The sequence below is a fragment of the Podarcis liolepis genome (assembly GCF_965112155.1).
Source record: "Podarcis liolepis genome assembly, chromosome: 14".
NCBI classification, from domain to species: Eukaryota; Metazoa; Chordata; class Lepidosauria; order Squamata; family Lacertidae; genus Podarcis; species Podarcis liolepis.
The window spans coordinates 34,422,691-34,442,509 of NC_139569.1; the positions used below are offsets into that span (position 1 = coordinate 34,422,691).

Genomic DNA, 19,819 nt, shown 5'->3' on the forward strand with positions numbered 1-19,819 from the left:
AAATGATATATGCACACTAATCTTCTAGCATAACACAGCAAGAAGCGTGAGACATTGTAGAGCTAATCTACGTATTTATATGCACACTATGTACAGACAAAGGAATCATGACGTTTTCTCTCTCCAGCTCTGAGAGAGGAAAGCCACTTCCGAGCTAGGGAGGAGGTGGGGTTGCGGGCTTCACGCCCCTTCCCCACACTTGCAGGGGCTGACTTCAGCCCCCGTGATACCAGGGGAATCCTTGGATGCGTCATCCCCGAGCCAGCCAATCGGCTAGCCTGGGGGGCGTGGCCTAGCCGCATTTAGGTCTGGCACGGCTGAGGGTCTCCCTCTTTGCCGCGCTGCAGCCAGACAGGTTTCGGGATGAAGCCGGTTAGTTGTTAGGACCAATGCCTAAGCCAATACTGCTCAATTCCTGTAATCAATAAAGTTGTGGCCTAATTTGACCCATTAACCCAAATTCTTGTGTCTCGTGTCTTTATTTCTGAGGGGGGAGGCTAGAACTTGCCACGCAACAGGAAACAAGTAAAAGCAAAAGTACAGTAGCACATACAGTGGAAGAGATAAGACTATCTTCCATTCCCACACTCTTCCCAGACAGGCATGTGATTTACACCAATCTCATCTGCAGCATCGGAGGCGTGAAATACTAACATTAAGGTTCCTGTAGCTGCTCACTTTCCGGCCCAAGAGTAGCCCATATAATGATCTCCAGAGGTTTGTTGGACACCAACTCCCATCACCTCTGTGTGTGTGTTGGTGTTTGGTCTTGGTTGTAGAGGGCAGAGGATCCACTCACCTGCTTCTGCATACCAGAGCAACGAGGGACGTAGGTGGTGCTGTGGTCTAAACCACTGAGCCTCTTGGGCTTGCCAATTGGAAGATCAGCGGTTCGAATCTGCTCGATGGTGGTGAGCTCCCGTTGCTCTGTCCCAGCTTCTGCCAATCTAGCAGCTCAAAAGCACACCAGTGCAAGTAGATAAATAGGGAAGGTAAACGGTGTTTCCGTGTGCTCAGAAGTGGTTTAGTCATGCTGGCCACATGACCCGTAAAGTTGTCCGCGGACAAACGCTGGCTCCCTCGGCCTAAAGTGAGATGAGTGCCGCACCCCACAGTTGCCTTTGACTGGACTTAAACATCCAGAGTTCTTTTACATTTTACCTTACCAGAGCAACATAGGAGGTCTTCTCTATCCAAGCACTGGCCATTGCCAGTCCTGCTTAGCTTCAGCATGGTTGCTGGATGACAGATTGTGCTGAAATCTTGGAAAACCAGAATTATGGCTGTCTAAAGTGTTCCGAGGCTGGGGGATACATAGCCATTGTGTTCTGATCCTGTGAAGGCAGTAAGGTGGACAAGTTTTTGCAGCACCACGGAGAGCTCCTAGTGAGCAACTTACTCTAAAACAGGCATGTAAAACTCCCAAGAGACTGTGATCAACTCCCACTATAAAAAAACTGGCAGTGATCTATCCATTGGATTGACCAAAATTGTTGAGCTTTTTTTTGGGGAGGGCAATCAATCAGGATCACGCCTTAGTTAATCCTTCCTCAATTCCTCACCCAATTTTTATCCATTTCTCCCATAGAAGATTCCCACTGAGCCATCGCCAGTCAGTGTTCACGAAACTGAGTTAGATGGACCAGTGGAATAAGGCAGCTTCCTAAGTCAGACTATCTAACTCAGTCTTGCCAACACTGACTGACAGCAGCTCTCTGGTGATTTCAGACTGGAGTCTTTTCCATCCTCACATGGAGATCCTGGAGATTTTTGCATGCACAGGAAAGATTCATAATATAATAAAGTTCAAAGCTGTACTAAAATAGATCCACCATTTGGACCTGACAGCTCAGGTTTGAATGATTGCTGGGAGCCCCCCAAGCTCTCTCTTCTCAGCTGCTGACCAGCCTACTGACTTGCCTTGATTATTGATTAAAATCCCTCTACACACCTAGGCCAGTTCATGTACTGCATACAAGATAGGCTGCAGCTTACAAACAGCTTTTTTTTAAAAACAAAGCATGTGAAGAGCTCTGGTTTACTAAGCCTGCAGGACTCCTTTGCTTGCCAATGTCTAGGGCCCTGTCAATCTCCATGTGTCTCCAATTTCACTAGGACAGAAGCAGTCGGAGCAGACTGGCCTCTGAGGGCTCTCTGGAACTGATCAGCAGGTCAGCTGAGAATGTCTGACAGGCAGGCAGCCTTGATCGCCCTCCCCTCCTTCTTCGCAGGCTTTGCCCAGAGGATCTGTGGTTCTCCTCTCTTTGCCTTTTCCTCCTGCTGCCATCACCACCCACCCTGCACGCCTCCGGCTGTGCACCCAACACCCGGACCTTTCGCAGAGCACTTTGCTTAATCCCTCAGATTCTTTATATAGGAATTAATCTCTCCGTCACCGTGGGAGACCACTACAGGGACAGGAGACCAGGGGGCGGGCTGTGTGTATGTGAAGGGAGAGTGTGAGTGCCTGTGTGTACATTTATCTCTTGCGTGGAGGTCTAGAGCTGCATTGCTCTGGTTTTTTACTTTCTCCTGCTCTGGAGTTTAGCTGCTCTCTCTGAATCAGGCCGAGGACTGTTAGCAAAGCAACTGTTGGAATTGCATGCACCGCTAGTACTTAGAGAGTGAGCATAGAGCAGCATGGCTGAGCAAGAAGTTAGTGGCTTGCAAGTTCTTCTCTCTACGCTTCAGGTAAGAGGACTTCAAAGTAGCTGGAATGGGGAGACCCCTGTTGGTTCTGTCTTACTCTCTCCCCTCCCTCCTGCCTGCCTCCCTCCTGTCTCAAGGTCAGCCATAAGAATTGAATGGATGTACCTGCTTTGATATTTAACACCTCCCTGCTGTCCAAAATCAGATTGGGTGCATGGAATGAGACTGTGAGCACTGAACCAGGAAGTCTCACCCATGCCATGAACTTATCAGGTGGCCAGCTTAGGCAAGCGTCTGTTTCTCAGCCCTCCGTCTGCAACACAGAAAGAATAATACAGTACTGACCAACTTTGCAATGTACATAGAGTGCTTTTTGTACATTCAGATGCTTGTAAATGTTAGGCAATAGATTGTTTGCACTGAAATCTTTTCTTGCAGCAGTCCTAGCTGTTTTAAGTCTGCTGCAAGTTTGGGATTTGTTTTGGGTTTCAGAACAGAAAAACAAATGATTTTTGCCCCCGGTTTATGCATTCAGGTCTAGCATCCCCTTTTTTTGTTTTTGTTTTAAAAAGCAAGTGCTAGAAATCAGACTTGGGTTTGTAGCTGCATAGAATGGATGCTGTTGTTGTTATTTACTCCAGACACCTGAATCCTAAGAATGATTTCTGTATATGTAAAAACCTTTCAACAGAATTTTCTTAAAAACAATCTCTCCTATGTTGGTGAAAGCCCAAAGGGAGGTTGAACCTTCCAACCTGCAAACAGAGGGTGGATTTTTGCAGTTTGGGAATTAAGGCTCGTGCTGGTTATGCTAGCATCTTTGACATCTTGGATGTGACACCTCCCAGCAGCTGCTGTGGAGGGAGAGGAGCATCCTAGTTTGCACTAATGGAGATGTAGCATGTCTGTCATTAAGGCAGGAGCATGAAGGCAGTAGGGATGCGGGTGGCACTGTGGTCTAAACCACAGAGCCTAGGGCTTGCCGATCAGAAGGTCGGCGGTTCGAATCCCCGCAATGGGGTGAGCTCCCGTTGCTCGGTCCCTGCTCCTGCCAACCTAGCAGTTTGAAAGCACATCAAAGTGCAAGTAGATAAATAGGTACCGCTCTGGCGGGAAGGTAAACGGCGTTTCCGTGTGCTGCTCTGGTTCGCCAGAAGTGGCTTAGTCATGCTGGCCACATGACCTGGAAGCTGTATGCCGGCTCCTTCAGCCAATAAAGCGAGATGAGCGCCGCAACCCTTTACCTTTATGAAGGCAGTAAATAGAAGGGTGGTGGAAATGGCAGGATCCCTAGTGGGTCTCTCCCTCCCTCCCCCCTCTCTCTAAGTTTGGGAATCTCAGGTCCCAGGGGGCAAATGCACACGCCAGGAATTTCTACCAGGCCCTCTGGACCCTTCCCAGGCCACAGCTCATCTCTGGAGCCACCACTGATCCCGCTCTGCACCTTTACGAGGTGCTTAGCTGGAATGTATCATTGGACTGGGATTATGCCTCTTGCTTGTCTGAATGTTTGTACAGAAGCCTCTGAGTTTGGGAGCTAGCCTTCTGTACAAAGGTAGGAATCACATGAATTGCCCCACCTACTTTTGCTTGTGGCCCTACAAACCATTGGCATGTGGCCCTTAGAAGGCAGTCCATGAGGGAATGTGAGCATCAAGCTGAGAAAAATGGTTCCCAGCTCTTGGTAGATAGCTATATACACTCCTCTGTCCCTATTTAGCAGGTCCCGAAGTTTCCCTGCTAAATCAAAGCCCTGATTTTGTCAGTTTTTTGTGGGTGTTTTTTTGTGTGTGTGTGGAGGCAGGGAAGAGGTTATAAGGGTGTTTTTAAAATGTGTTGTTAATGTCAGCCCACCTTAATGCGGCATACAATGGTTCTCATCCGTACAATGGTTCTCATCTTGCCTCATTTAATCACCACAACAATCCTGTGAGGTAAATTAGGCAGAGGCAGTGACTGGCCCACCTGTGAGGTTCATGGCTGAGTGGGGATGGGGAAACCCAGCCAGATGGGTATTATTATTATTATTATTATTATTTGAACCCAGGTGCCAGTCCAACACTCTAAGCACTACACTAAGTGGAAAATGCACAATTTATGGCTTAAATATGAGAGAAAGAACAAATGGAGGAATGAAACTGCCCCTGAGTCACTGTTGGTTGTTGTTGTATGTTGTTAATGGGTAGTTAATGGACATTACTCCCTTAGGTTCATTAATTTCAGTGGATCTTCTCTGGGTACAACTAACTAGTAGTTAGTTTTATACTAGGAGCAGGGAGGCCTTAGTTCAAATTCTCACTCAGCCATGTTGGATATTTGATAATTTTGTGCCAGTCATTCCTTTACAGGGATGTTCTATCTGACAGGGCTGTTTTGATAGTGGAACAGGAGTGGGCAAACCTTGTCCACTGCCCTGAGCCACACGGAAAAAGGTCAGAATGAAAATGTGATAAAGAAAACGAAAAACTACGATTGCTACTTCACTGGCTTTCCCCCATTAATTAAAACCCGCTACATAATTAGAAAGAAAATTGAAGTCAGGCAGCAAAGCCATTTAATTTCTGGAACTTTTTCACGGAAAATTTCATTCCTTGGTGCAATTAAAAAAATGTCTCTATTCAAAGACAGGCAGAAGCAATTAAATGGTGGTGTGTTGTGCCATGTGTTGTGGAAGTGCATATGACAAGTGAAAAAAGACTTAGTGGCTTCAAAGTAGAACTACATAGACTACAGATGTCTTGGTGTGGCAGACGTTTGTATTCAGACTGTTCCTTGTGTAAAATTCATGAGCTCTGTCGATTTGCAGAATTCATTTTCTCTCTGCAAAATGCAGATCAAATTGAAGACTCACACCTTGTATTTCATGTAAGAGTGCGCAAAAAGGTTATTATTATTATTATTATTCCTAAAAATCTGTTCATCCCATGTTTCCTTCACTGAAATTCCATTTTTTTAATGCTTTCTGTATTTGCTAATTTTTCATGTTGGTATTCACAATCACATCGCTATTTTTAAATAATAATTTTGGGTCCTCCCCTGTGGAGGTAGTGTAGAGAACATCAGCAGCTGCTTTTGGCAGACATTCTGTACCCCCTTTCCAATTGCTCCCCCCTGAACATCCCAGTGCAGACCATTTGTGATGTTGGGTGGTGGCTAGGAGAAAAATGTTCCATTCTCTCTCTCTCTCTCTCTCTCTCTCTCTCTCCCACCTCTCTCTGTGTGTGGCAGCTACAATTCCCCCACAAAATATCCCAGAGCAAGTCTGCACTGGGATGTTCATGGAGCGAGGAAAATAAATGATGGTAATATCTTCTCGGCCACTACCTGAGATAGGTATGTGACCCCCATCGTGGTCTGAATGGACACAGGAGGAGTCCCATTCATGCCCATTCTGTCTTCTCTGTGTTTATTCCAGATAAGTGAAAATTGAACTGAATGGGCCTCATTCAGTCTAGTTTTTCCATTTGTCCTGAAATGAGCCCTTATTTTCATGCATCCTCTGAAGTTCAGCATTCAGACCCACCACTCAGTTGATCGAATCAGCGAAATAAAGCAGTGCCACCTTAACCTAGAATATACTGCTTCTTGCTGCATGGGCTTTTATTCATTGCATGCTTGAGTGTCCTTCATCCCCAATACTCCGTGCATGTGGAAAACAAGCACTTCAAGGAAAATAGTTCAACTTAGTTGTTGTTTTTTTAAGTTTTGTTTCCCAGAGTTCAAAATTAGGGAGTATTCAAAAGCGTTTGACCTTTTCTGCTATGCTAAATGAAAATGAATGCACCTACTAGTGCAAGAGCCACTGTGTTTGCAGACACAGAACTTTGAATTCAGCCCCCTAAGTTTTAAATAAAATACAAGAAACGTTGAGGCTAGATATTTTTTTTTTTAAATAACTTGTAATTCCACAGCATGTCAGAAGGGAAAAAGTAAAACCCCAATGTGTTAAAACAGATATAAGATCTGATGAGCCTCCAATATCTTTCCAAAGCCCAAGATGACAGGATGCCCTTGTTATTCATTGGCAGTGGATGCCGACACTATATGAGGCATCCTGGATTTAGTTCCAGCACTCGGAACGGCACACATGTTTGCTGAGGCCACAACCTCTGGGTTTTGGATTGTGCTCATTTAGAGCTGGCACTCTCTGGGACGGCTGGCAGGTACCTGCGTGACCTGCATCCCAGTGTGCTGGACAGCCAGCTTGACAGCAGGCTACAATTCAAAACGAAAGAGGTGAAAATCATGTGTTGATGGAGGATGTGTGGATTCCTCTCTGCACAAGACAGGAGCCTAGCAGGGAACAGACACAAGCGCCTCCCTTAGACATCATGAATTGCCCTCCTCCTCTTTCCCAGCACTTGCTTTGCAGATGACAGACTGAGATATTGCTATATGCAGTGGTCAAGGGGGAAATCCTCTGCCTTGATACCCTATGCAATGATGTTTGGTATTGACTGAGGCTGCAATCCTACACATACTTACTTGGGAGTAGGGATAGGCAAATGTCAATTCTGTCCCCCCTCCGTCTTTCCAATCTTAAATTCTGTTTGCTACATTTCTACAGCATTTTTGCAAAAAAACACAAAAACGTTTTAAAGGTCCTCATGAAAATTTGTGAGTATCCTAGTGCATGTTTCTCCTAAAATGCACATTTCTGAAATCAGATATAATGTATTTTTGTTTTGTCATTTTCACAAATATATGCATCTTCACTTACTGACCCACATATATATTTTTATACGTCCCCCCCCCCCGATCCTCATCAAATAATTTGGAGAAGTGTGAATTCTGAAGGATAGCTGTTTTTCCATTTCTGTATTGTTATGGGAGCTGCAGGTTAGGTAGGTTTGCACTGAGATGTGAACCACATTTCTACCCTGTCTCTACCTGGGCATAAGCCCCATTGAGCATAGTGGGACCTTTTTTTGAGAATGGCTGTGAGTCAAGATATGGGATGCGGGTGGCGCTGTGGGTTAAATCACAGTACCTTGGACTTGCCGATCAGAAGGTCGGCGGTTCTAATTCTCGCGATGGGGTGAGCTCCCGTCGCTCGGTCCCTGCTCCTGCCAACCTAGCAGTTCGAAAGCACATCAAAGTGCAAGTAGATAAATAGGTACCCCGCTCCAGCGGGAAGGTAAATGGCATTTCCGTGCGCTGCTCTGGTTCGCCAGAAGCGGCTTAGTCATGCTGGCCACATGACCCGGAAGCTGTACACCGGCTCCCTCGGCCAGTAAAGCGAGATGAGAGCTGCAACCCCAGAGTTGGTCACGACTGGACCTAATGGTCAGGGGTCCCTTTACCTTTACCTTTTTATGAGTTATGATGGCAGGAACAGCAGCAGCAGGCCTCTGAATCCCAGTCACTGGGGAGCAACAATGTGAGCGAATTTTTAACTTCACACCTTGTTTGCAGGTTTTCCAAAAGGAAAACAATTTTGGGAACTGAAGGGGAGTTTTCTGGTGCAGCATGGAGTTTAGTGTCCATTGGGCTGTTGTCTCGGGGAGCTTAATTTTATTTTTACTGTTTTTTTTTTTTTTAATAATTTTTATTAATTTTCCAAACATATAATAAAACAAATAACAAAACAAAACCATACAAAACATACAGACAAATAAACATGTATAATTTCTTAAACTTATTTTCATAAACCTTCTTTCCCGGACTTCCCCATACCTCCCTTTTTCTGCATCCTTATGTTAACCCTTTCTCAGCAACCCTTCGTTTCAGTTAATTCGCTCATTTTCGTTATGCATTTTTTAAAGTTATGATTTACAGCTGCAATTCTCTATTTCTTATAACCATAACATCTCAGCCATCATCAATTTTACAACAGTCTTTAAGATATTTTTTAAATTTCTTCCAGTCTTCTTCCACCGTCTCTCTCCCCTGGTCGCGGATTCTGCCGGTCATCTCTGCCATACCCATGTACTCAGTCACCTTCGCTTGCCATTCTTCCAGAGTAGGTAGCTGCTGCGTCTTCCAATACTTTGCCAGAAGAGTTCTTGCCGCTGTGGTAGCATACATAAAAAAATTTTTGTCCTTCCTTGGCACCAATTGGCCTACCATACCCAAAAGAAAGGCCTCTGGCTTTTTCAAGAATGTCCATTTAAGGACCTTTCTAATTTCATTATAGATCATTTCCCAGTAGGCCTTTACCTTCGGGCAGGTCCACCAAAGGTGATAGAAGGTACCTTCAGTCTCATTACATTTCCAACATTTATTACTGGGCAGATGATAGATTTTTGCAAGTTTGACTGGGGTCATGTACCACCTATAGATCATTTTCATTATATTCTCTCTTAATGCATTACAAGCTGTAAACTTAATACCTGTATTCCATAACTGTTCCCAGTCATCAAACATTATGTCATGACCTATGTCTTGTGCCCATTTAATCATGGCTGATTTTACTACTTCATCTTGTGTATTCCACTTCAGCAGCAAATTGTACATTCTCAACAAGTTCTTAGTATTGGGTTCTAACAGTTCTGTTTCTAATTTCGACCTCTCCATCTGGAAACCTATTTTCCTGTCCTGTTTAAATACCTCATTTATCTGACGGTAGTGCAACCAGTCTCGTACCTTAGACTTTAATTTATCAAAACTCTGCAATTTAACTCTTTCGCCATCTTGTTCTAAAATTTCGCAATATTTTGGCCATTTGGACTCCATATTTAGTTTTTTTATCTCTTTGGCCTCCATTGGTGATAACCACCTAGGGGTTTTACTTTCCAACAAATCTTTATATCTTATCCAAACATTATACAGCGCTTTCCTCACAATATGGTTTTTGAAGCCTTTATGTAATTTTACCTTGTCATACCATATGTATGCATGCCAGCCAAATCTATTATCGTATCCTTCCAGATCCAAAATGTCTGTATTCTCAAGAAGTAGCCATTTTTCAGCCAGCAAAAAGCTGCCGATTCATAATAGAGTCTCAGGTCCGGCAGGGCAAAACCCCCTCTATCTTTTGCATCAGTTAAAATCTTAAAGTTTATTCTGGGCTTCTTGCCCTGCCAGACAAATTTTGATATGTCTTTTTGCCACCTCTTGAAACAGTCCATCTTGTCCAAGATCTGGAGTGTCTGGAACAAAAACAACATTCTAGGCAATACATTCATCTTGATGACAGCAATTCGGCCTAACAAGGAAAGTCTCAACCTTGACCATATTTCTAGATCTTTCTTCACCTCTGTCCAACATTTTTCATAATTGTCTTTGAATATTTTTACTGTTTTGTTTTTTAAATCAACATGTTTATATGGCCCCATCTGGTCTATACATCTAAAGCAGTACTATATCACTTTAGAGAGTCAGGGGTACCCAAAAGGAATACTTAAAACTGTAGTTAAGGATGCTGAGAATTGTTAGAATACTTTTATTATTCTCACAGAACTACAATTCGCAGAATTTCCTGGGAAGAGGACTTAGTTGGGTAAACCACACTGTAGATTGTAGTTCTTGGAGGGGAACAGGGGTTTTCAAACAACTCTCAGCACCCTTTAACTACAGTTCCCATGATTCCTTGAGGGAAACCATGATTGTTTAAAGTGGTACTGTTATAGAAAAAGTTTAGGTTGGCTTTTATAGCCCAAGCGGTTCATTGTCCCCACTAAGTCCGTTATCAGTCAGAGAAAATTGAGTGGAGGCAGGATCCATTGAAAGCAAGGAAGATCTTTATTTTTCTATTGCTCAGAGTCCGTTCCCCCCTTGCAAGGAGATGAGGATCCAGAGCAAAGGTGGGCAAGAACCTTTAAAGACTTTTGAAATTGCCCAGCCCCTTAGCCAAAGACCACCCCAAAAAGCATCATACATGTGCCACAGAAACTCAGTGCCGGATTTATGTATAGGCTACGTAGGCTGAAGCCTAGGGCCTCTATCTAGGGGGCCTCACCAGCCTGCCCTCTCCCCAGTGCCTCAGTCTCCCCTCTTCCAAAATTGCAAACTCAAGACTTCATGCAAGGGCAGGGCAGGGCAACTCAGGCCCAGCAACTATGAGACTCAGGGCTAGCCAGTGGGGCCCAATTTGAAGCAGTGGGGCGCAACTTGATTTTTTTTTTTGGTAGGGCCCTAGTTCACAGCCAAAGTCTGCAAAATCTTATAGAAATAAATAAAATCCATCTAGAGGGCCCTGGTGCAGGGGCCCCCTTAGGAGCAGCACGAGGCGCCCAATTTGGCCAAATTGCTCCAATTGCCTTAAGGTCAGCCCTGATGAGACTGTGCAGGGGTTGGACTGACAAGCCCTGCACTTTCTAGGTCCCTGGTGTCACCATTCAGAGTACAGACTCAAGAACTTGTTATGGAAATAAAAGGGGAGCTACTTATTGGAAATCAGTTTTGTCACCTCTTTCCCGCCAAACCCCAAGAAAATGAGCCCAGCCACCTTTTATTCATAGTCACATAAGCACTACACTACAGCATAGCCATAAACTTGTACGTTCAACCGCTGAAATATGCACCCAATATGTAGCAATGGAGATTTATGTTACTGCTTTATGAATGAACACTGTGTTTTATGAATGGACTCTTTATTTTGTGAACTACCTAAGAGCCACCAACAGGGAGCTCTAGAATCTGACAGCTAACCAATTGGGTACTACCAAACAGCGACCCCTATTGCTGAAAGCAGGTAACCAGCAGGGAATGCTTCAGCACAGCCTTTGCACTGTTGACTGAACACTGTTGCTTTGCAGATAATGGAGAAAGCTCATAAATTGTATCCCTTCTGGCATCCTGGCCAACCCTATTACGCTGGTGTAAATCCTGGTGCACCAGAAGCACAGAATAGCAGCAAATAAAATCCCCTCATACGTCAGCAACTGATAAGACTTGTCAACCAGTTCTTCCAAAGTCTTCCTAAATTATAAAGCTCCAAAATACAGGCCAAAGAGAGCAGGTCTGGGAAGAGCAAGGCATACAATGGGCATCACCAGTGAAAAGGCCCTGCTCCGTGTAACTCCTGCCCTTTCATTTGATAGAGTGCCCACTTTCCCTCCTCCTTGACATGGAATGCTCTCTATTGGATTCTCCAGGTCCCATACAAAGACCATAAGAAGGGAGAGCAGGAACCTTGAAGTTCCCAACAGCTGTTAATCAAGCAAGCATGCACACAGGTCACCTTTGTCAAAATCAGGACGCCTATGTCCTGGCCATGCTTGCACCCAATCTTGTTTTTGTATAATCTTGTTTGTCCTCAGTAACCAAGAATATATTATCAACATATACAAGTAGAAAAGTTGTTTTCCTTCATTTGCAAGGAATCGTACAAAACAAAGTGGCACTAATAAAGAAAAGGTCCAGGGTGGCAACAGAAAACTAAAAATGTTTTTGCAGTTCATCAAAACTATCCAGCAATATTAAGTTAGAGGAAAACTGGTGTTATTAACAGTAATCCTTCTCGTTGGTTAATTGGTTCGGCAACTTCCATGCACATGACGTGTGATGCTAATTATTTTCCCCAAGAGTTAAATGATAACTACCGTAATCAGAGGCAGCTACAGGAGAGTTATGAAATTCAGGTGAGGGTCAGATGCCTTGTCAATCCCAGCAGGTATATAAGAGGACGGCCTGGCCTGCCCAGGCCTGTGGCCTGCTTGCTAAAGCCTAGCATGGAAGACTTGTGTATAGTATGCAGTTCTGAAATGGCCACAAAGGGTAAACCACCCAAAAGGTGTGCTGAAGAGTTTGCTAAAACAGTCAAAGCAGATACAGCTGTTGTTAGTTACTTAGAGAAGGTTTGGGAACCTTCAAGCTTCCAAAAGGTCCAAAGTTTAACCTCAGAGGATTCTGAGCCATGGTTAAATGCCATGAAGGCTGAACCTGGTTCCTTAGAGAGGAACTAGACATGGGAACTAGTTCCAGGCCTGCCCAGGCCACAAAAGGTTTACAAAGTTCAGTTCTTGCAAAAGTTTTTCAGTGTTAATTTTATGCATTTTTTAAAATCACCATTGTATTTAACAATAATATCTTATGTCCTTTAGAGGAGAAATTGTGAATTGTAGAATTTTAAATACCTGTCACCATCCTTGGGTTCACTCAATTTTGTTTACAACACTCTTCCATTTTCTTCTAGTTGTGAGGGTGGGGGAGGGGCCTCACAAGTGGAGTAGCCTAGGGCCTCTCGTCATCTAAATCTGGCCCTGCTGATACTGGTCACTGATTGTATTACCTGGCCAATGTGACCATTCTTTGTTGTTTAGTCGTTTAGTCGCATCCGACTCTTCGTGACCCCATGGACCAGAGCACACCAGGCACTCCTGTCTTCCACTGCCTCCCACAGTTTGGTCAAACTCATGCTGGTAGCTTCGAGAACACTGTCCAACCATCTCGTCCTCTGTCGTCCCCTTCTCCTTGTGCCCTCCATCTTTCCCAACATCAGGGTCTTTTCGAGGGTGTCTTCTCTTCTCATGAGGTGGCCAAAGTATTGGAGCTTCAGCTTCAGGATCTATCCTTCCAGTGAGCACTCAGGGCTGATTTCCTTCAGAATTGATAGGTTTGATCTTCTTGCAGTCCATGGGACTCTCAAGAGTCTCCTCCAGCACCATAATTCAAAAGCATCAATTCTTCAGTGATCAGCCTTCTTTATGGTCCAGCTCTCACTTCCATACATCACTACTGGGAAAACCATAGCTTTAACTATACGGACCATTCTTTAGAGATGGTAAGTACCTTTGTTCTTGAATCCAGGTCACAGACATACCCTATTCATATATTAAAATAAGGTACGGAGAGGAGGTGTTTATATATCACTCAAACATGCTGTGTGGTGCTCCTTCCACCCTGATGGCCACTGAAAAATGGTAGTCCTGGAAAAGCTTTGCCACTCGATTCTGTTGTTCACCTGTGCTCCTTAAAAGAGCAACAACATGAATCAGCTTCCCATGAATTCAGTGGGTGCCACTGCCAGAAAACCGAATGATAATTCAACACTGCTTCATCACAAGCTAAGCACAGTGACTTTAATCTTCAAGCTTTTCGTGTGGAATTTGGCAACCCAGAAGACTTCAAAGGGCTCCACATCAAAGCAGGGATTCTGAAAGGAGTCAAAGAGACCTGGGCTCCCAGCTCAGTCACAGCTGAACAAATTGGTCTAGAGAGGCAAGGGCTCTCTCAACCCAGTAGATAGCACAGAGTGCTTGGTGGCAGTGGAATACAGTGGTACCTCAGGTTAAGTACTTAATTCGTTCCAGAGGTCCGTTCTTAACCTGAAACTGTACTTAACCTGAAGCACCACTTTAGCTAATGGGGCCTCCTGCTGCCGTCGCGCGGCCGTAGCACAATTTCTGTTCTCATCCTGAAGCAAAGTTCTTAACCTGAAGCACTATTTCTGGGTAGGCGGAGTCTGTAACCTGAAGTGCATGTAACCTGAAGCGTATGTAATCCGAGGTACCACTGTATACTGCGTTGGTCCAAATATAAGCCACCCCTAAAACAAGATCTCTTTGAAAGGGGGAAAAATACTATAAATCTCTGGCACCATCCAGTATTTTTTACAATCTAAAAAAATACACACTACTTCTTGCCTTGTCTCATAGTGAACAATTCACTGGGCATCCAGCATCACCTGTCGAGAAGGGCGTAAAATATCCGTTTACAAAAACTACTGAAGTTTACTGAAGTTCTGTGGGGTTCCCAAGGTCTTAGCTTAAATTGCAGCTCTACCTATAGCAGCATGATGACAGGCCACACTCGGGTTTTAGCCAGATCTGGGAGGTTTTAGCCAGATCAGGGAGGAAAGTGTGGCCCATATGCAGACCAATAGGTATTTATGTTCTCTGTAACAAAGAACAAAGCTCAACCCAATAAGCAGCCAGATAATTAAGGTGACCACTTAGGTATCACCAAGAAAGCAGAGACAGAGTTGCATGCAAGTTGCATATTCTCTCAGGACTACCCAGGGATTAAGCCTGAGACCTTCTGCATGCAAAGCCCATGAGTTATGGTCCTTCCCCACCATCTCCTCTCTCCCTGCACATACATTTTCTCCTACAGGATGAAGGGTGGGATAGAAACCAAATAAGTAGTTTCCCACTTGGGTGCAAGCAAACTAATTTGAGCTAGGCCTTGCTAAAAGCCCCGTCTGAGGGCCAGGGTGCTTGCCAGGTTCCACGCCCCCAGGCTGCATTCTCATCATGTTCAGCTAGGAGACAAAAGAATTCTCCGCTTCCCTCATCGGAAGAGCTTGCCTCATGGAGAGGCTATGCGCACCTGTCCACAGTGAGGCTTTCTGGTGGGCTGTGGAATGGGCTAATGGGACCCAAAGCACCATCCTGCATGCCAGAGAAGGGTGTATTTGCTAGAAAAGGGAATGGGGAGTCTGTGTGCTTCCAGGCATAGTTGGGTCACGCAGTTGCTCTTGGAAAATTATGCTCTGTGAATTTTGATGCCAAATATTTTATTTATCTATTACAGTTTTTAACACCACCCCCTTTTCAGGGGACATGGACTTCACTACCTAAATACTTGCCAGTAGCTGATGCATGTATTAGACGTCTGATGGTATTTGATTTCCAAATATTGTCTGTATTTGATAGCTGACATGCAGCAGTTTTTTTAGCTTGGACGTTGGCATGCAATGATACTTAGCGGGGCTGAAATAGATTCACAGGGTGGGTTTTTAAAAGACCTTTCTGACACTGTTGTAAAATAGCTCCCTTTCAGATACTTTTGGAACACACATGTTTGCTCATTTATTTTAACCTCCCTTGTGCTCCCCTTCTATTGAGTTTGCTCTAAGATGTCATCACACAGCCCAATAGGATTATGACATCATCCCACCTACTGTATGATCCCTGATTGAGTGGCAGTCCCCATGTGACTAATATAGGAAGCATGGCCTTTGCTCTCAGTTGTGGTGCTGGCTCATTCTCATTGTGTGACCTCAAGTGGAACACAAATGGTGCCTCCCACAAGAGCCGGAAACACAAGAACATAAGAACAGCTGCCTAAATCAGGCCAATGGGCCCAGCTAGTCCTATCCAGCTAGCAGGATCTGAACACAAGTGCATTCCCCACTTCATGGTTTCCAGCAACTGGCATTTGGAAGCACTGTTGCCTTCAGCTGTGGATGCGGGGCACAGCTAGTGTTGCTAGGAGCCTTGTAGGCCAAGGACTCTTTCCTACTCTTTCAAAGCCATCTAGGTTGGTAGCCATCTCTGCCTCCCGTGGGAGCGAATTGCATAGTTTAACTATTTCCATTTCCTGCCTCCATCTACCCCATTTCCCTACCTGAAGCACGTCACTTCGCTTTGATGAATGGCAAGACTTTCACTCCTACAGGTTTTTCCCCCCATCAGTAAGCATTGCCAGATCTGATTCACTATGTGGCACTGTTTCAAGATGCTGGGAGTGGGTGGGGACCCCTTTTCAGGCCCTCGCCCCCAGCCCATTGGTCTGCTGGGATGGGGGCGGGGTGAAGGCCACCCTGTAGCCAAGGTGGGTGGCACCCTGGTCCTGGGAAACCCCGTGCTGGGTCGCAAACCCTGCCCACCTCTCAGAAGGGGTGAGCGGTAATTGTTGAAAGGCCTTATGTGGTTAAATTGAAAAACAGCTTGCAGAGATCTGCTAGCTATATCGCTGCTGCACATGTTCAGTATCCTTCATTAACACAAAAATAGCCACTCCCTTATTGATAGTTTATTATCATTCATTATATCAGGCTGTCTTCCTTGTTTACTTTTGCATTGTTCACCATGGTTTGTACTAAATCAGTAATGTGTGTTATTTTATAAATATTTTTTATGCTTTAACATTAATATGTTTTTATTTTTTCCTGATTGCTAATTTTACTAATTACAAATCTCGAACATTGAGTAGTGATTTTTATGTGCATTTATGCAAATTCTGTTTCCTGGTTTCCGTTTTAGTATTTTGCTTTGTGCTGCTGTGGTCTAGGGAATCTGTGCAATAAAAGTTATTCAATGTCCTTTACACATTGATTTGTAACTGTATGGAAGATATATTTTGCAGAAATCTCTGTAGGCCATTTTTTCAATTTCACTTGGCTGAAACATGTTGGGCTGTTCTGAAAATACCCCCCCCCCCCGATCTTGAGACATGTTTTCTTTGTTTTTGGATGCTGTCAGGGTTTTCGTTTGTTTGTTTTGTGTTGGATGTTTCATTTTAGATGCTGTCAGGGGTTTTTGTTTTGCAATTCTATGTAGCATTGTGCAGTGTTTCCCCCCCAAAAAATGTTTAGGGGTACTCTCATTTTCCTATTCATATTTAAATACTGCCCCGCAATGAGGCCAAACTTAGATTCACAAAATGTTTAGGGTTATGCATCCCCCCAGAAAAAACCCACTGGCATTGTAACATCATTCCATCCACGACACAATTGCTGATTGGCTGGGATTATCCCTGTAACTAATTGCAGAGAAAGAAAAAGAAAAAATAGTGGCCATGGAGTGAAAGGGCAGAGAAGCAGGAACATGCCAAACATGATTGGGAAAAAAGTGCATATTTATATAATATAAGTGACTGTTTGGAAATACTTCAGCCCTGCTAAATTGAATGAATTCAGAGCCAAAGCTGAAAAGAAGGAATATTTAATGCCACCTTAGACAGCCTTTGCAACTGGAAGCATCAGGTAGCCACGGCCTCTTGCGAAAGATGAAGTTGCAATTGTTCTGCTTTGCACTGATCTACCTGGAAGCATGAGTGGTGGCAGTTGGGAAATAGTGGGAAGAACAGATGCTTCTGCGTTGGCATCTGAGCTACCCACCTGTCTGCAGCACAGATGGACAGAAGGACACCAGCAGGGAAGGGAAGGTTGGTACAGCTGACCTTCTCCTGCGATTAAAATGCTGAATGGCTGAAGTCATTGGAAGCTGAGCTGCTTTTCTGTGTACTTCATCCTTCCAGGAATAAATTGCTATTCTGGAAACAAATGGGCCAATTATGTATATGTGTACATGAACACCAGGACCAGTTTATACAATCAAAGGGTTGATTCCAGTAGAAAAGATTTTCCTGGGCATTCCAGATTGCAGGTGGGGGGTATGCCGTATGTGTGACTGCTAGGGGTGTGGGGTGGGGTTTTAGATTAGATTCTGTTCACATTTAAGGGAAACCGTACCCCATTCAAACCTTCCAAAACAATATGTGGGCCAAAACAGTGCTGTCTTTTGAAATTCCACTGGATTTCGCAATGCAGTTGTCCTTCCAAGTAATGTATAGAAAAATGCATATACCAGGGCTAATGGTCAGGATGAGGACGTTGGCAGCCTCTGCTTTTGAGATATAATACTAGTTGGGTCCAGATGTAGATGGGAGGAAATGGGCTATAGCAACAGTTGCAAGGAAGAGGAAATGAGCCTATTAGAGACTTGCGGAGGAGGGTTTCCATTGTGGAAATTTGCCTCTCTCCAAAACACTCTAGAATTTGCAGTGAGAGTATTAAAGCTTGAATCATCCCCTCTAGTGCTATTTTTCTAGGAAAAGTGGTGCCGGAACTCACCATGTATGTCTCCTTTTTTCTCTTAGAATGGCAATGGCACCCACCTGAGAGGTGCAAGAGCTGAGTTATGTCAAGTTCCCCCTGAAAAAAAATCCCCTCTCCCGTCTCCCCCAGACACCTGCATCCACACATGCGCGCACAAGCTTTAACAGCGACATTAGTCTGGTGATGCTATAGCCTGGCCCTACAGGAGACAGAGAAATAAATTAGATATTGTAGTTCACTCTGCATTCCACATGGGTAAGCAGCAGGAGAGTTAAGAGGGGAGAGGCAAAGTTCAAGTGAGTTAATAAGAGATGCATGCAGCCAGGCCCAATCTCGTACAGCACAAGCTCCGCTCGCCCTTCGCTCCTAATCTATTTCCTAAATGCGCTTCCACTTCACATCCGCCGCGGTGACTCTTTGCCTGGGTAAAAAAGAAAGAAAGAAGGATGTTTCAGAGGGGACGGCTGAAGTCAGATAGATCCCTCATCTTATCAGAATTGTGTCTGGAGCACCACTTTGCTGGGTAAGGCTCTCTAAGTTTACGCATAAGCAGGAAAAGGAGCGTAATGAGAAAAAGAGAGAGGTATCTTCAATTGCAGTGCCCTCTCTCTTGTTATCCCAAAAGAAAAATTCATGGCCTCATCATAAAAGCTCTCATCATATTTTCAGCCCCCCCCCAATTCCCTGTTGGTATTGAGATCTACAAAGGAGGCATTTCTGGTCCGTAGCACTTTAGAAAATGAGCAGAGAGGCAACAGCAGCATCCTCCAATTTGGTACCTTCCAGAAATTTTGAAATACAACTTCTTGCTGCTCAAGCAGTGGTGGGGAAGATCAGATTGGGGGGGGGAGCAGCCCTCCTGGCCTCCCTATGTGGCCCTTGGTCATACCCCTCACAAGCCCTGCTCCATGTCAGAATCTGCATTCAACCGAGCTGATAAAGCTCATTGTCCTCCGGAATTGCCCTCCAATGTGATTGACGACCTGAGCCACTGATAAGGCTCCAGGCACACCCCATTCAGCAGAGAATCAAAGCAGCACACGGAAGTGATGAGATTTATGGCTACATGGCTATGCTTTATTACTATCTACGCAGACAGCAAAGAAAAATACATCCTCTCTCTGTGAAGGCAGAGAACAACTGGAAAACAAAGGAACAGGAAACCAGTAACATCACATCCGTCTCCTGTCTTCCGTGAGACTTCCAACAGCCTGGAATGTCTCTGGAATGTAAACAGAGTCCTGTGACTCCAAAAGCACTGCACAGTGGTAAAACACAGAAACTAACAACCCATGCCCCACCCCCAAGTGCTTCTGACTGGCTAAACTGGCTTTTGAAGTTCTGGCAGCAGTGATGTCAGTCTTCCAAGCAGAGGTGCCAGCTTGTGAGGGTGATGGGTGGGGGGACGTCGTGTGCATGATGTCAGGACATTGGGGGATGGAACCAAATGCGGCGGCTGCGCAGCTTCAATGGCCGGCAGCTCCTCCTCCACCTCCTCCTGGAGCCGCCACTGTCAGGACGCAAGAGGATGTTTCCACCCTCCTTCACCTCTGCAGCAGCTGGAGGAGGAGAAGGAGCTGGCCACTGGAGCCATGCTCGGCTCTGCACTTGGCTCAGTGCTCAGCCTCCTCCAGCCCCTCAACATTGGGGGTGCCCAGCCCCCTCCCAAAAGATACTGAGGGGGCCCAAAACAGTTTGGCTCCCAGGAGAGTGTGTCTCCCC

The 19,819-nt window shown here is 44.9% G+C and overlaps 1 protein-coding gene across 2 annotated transcripts in view; it reads left to right on the top strand.

Moving 5' to 3' along the window:
- The first annotated feature begins 2,214 nt into the window (after window positions 1-2,214).
- The window catches only part of AGBL1 (AGBL carboxypeptidase 1), a 402,258-nt gene continuing 384,653 nt past the window's right edge, over window positions 2,215-19,819 (top strand). For both annotated transcript variants that reach the window (XM_083475009.1, XM_083475010.1), the window contains exon 1: window positions 2,215-2,691. In XM_083475009.1, the coding sequence (XP_083331135.1) occupies window positions 2,641-2,691 (51 nt within the window). In that variant the 5' untranslated portion in view covers window positions 2,215-2,640. The remainder of the gene's footprint in view (window positions 2,692-19,819) is intronic.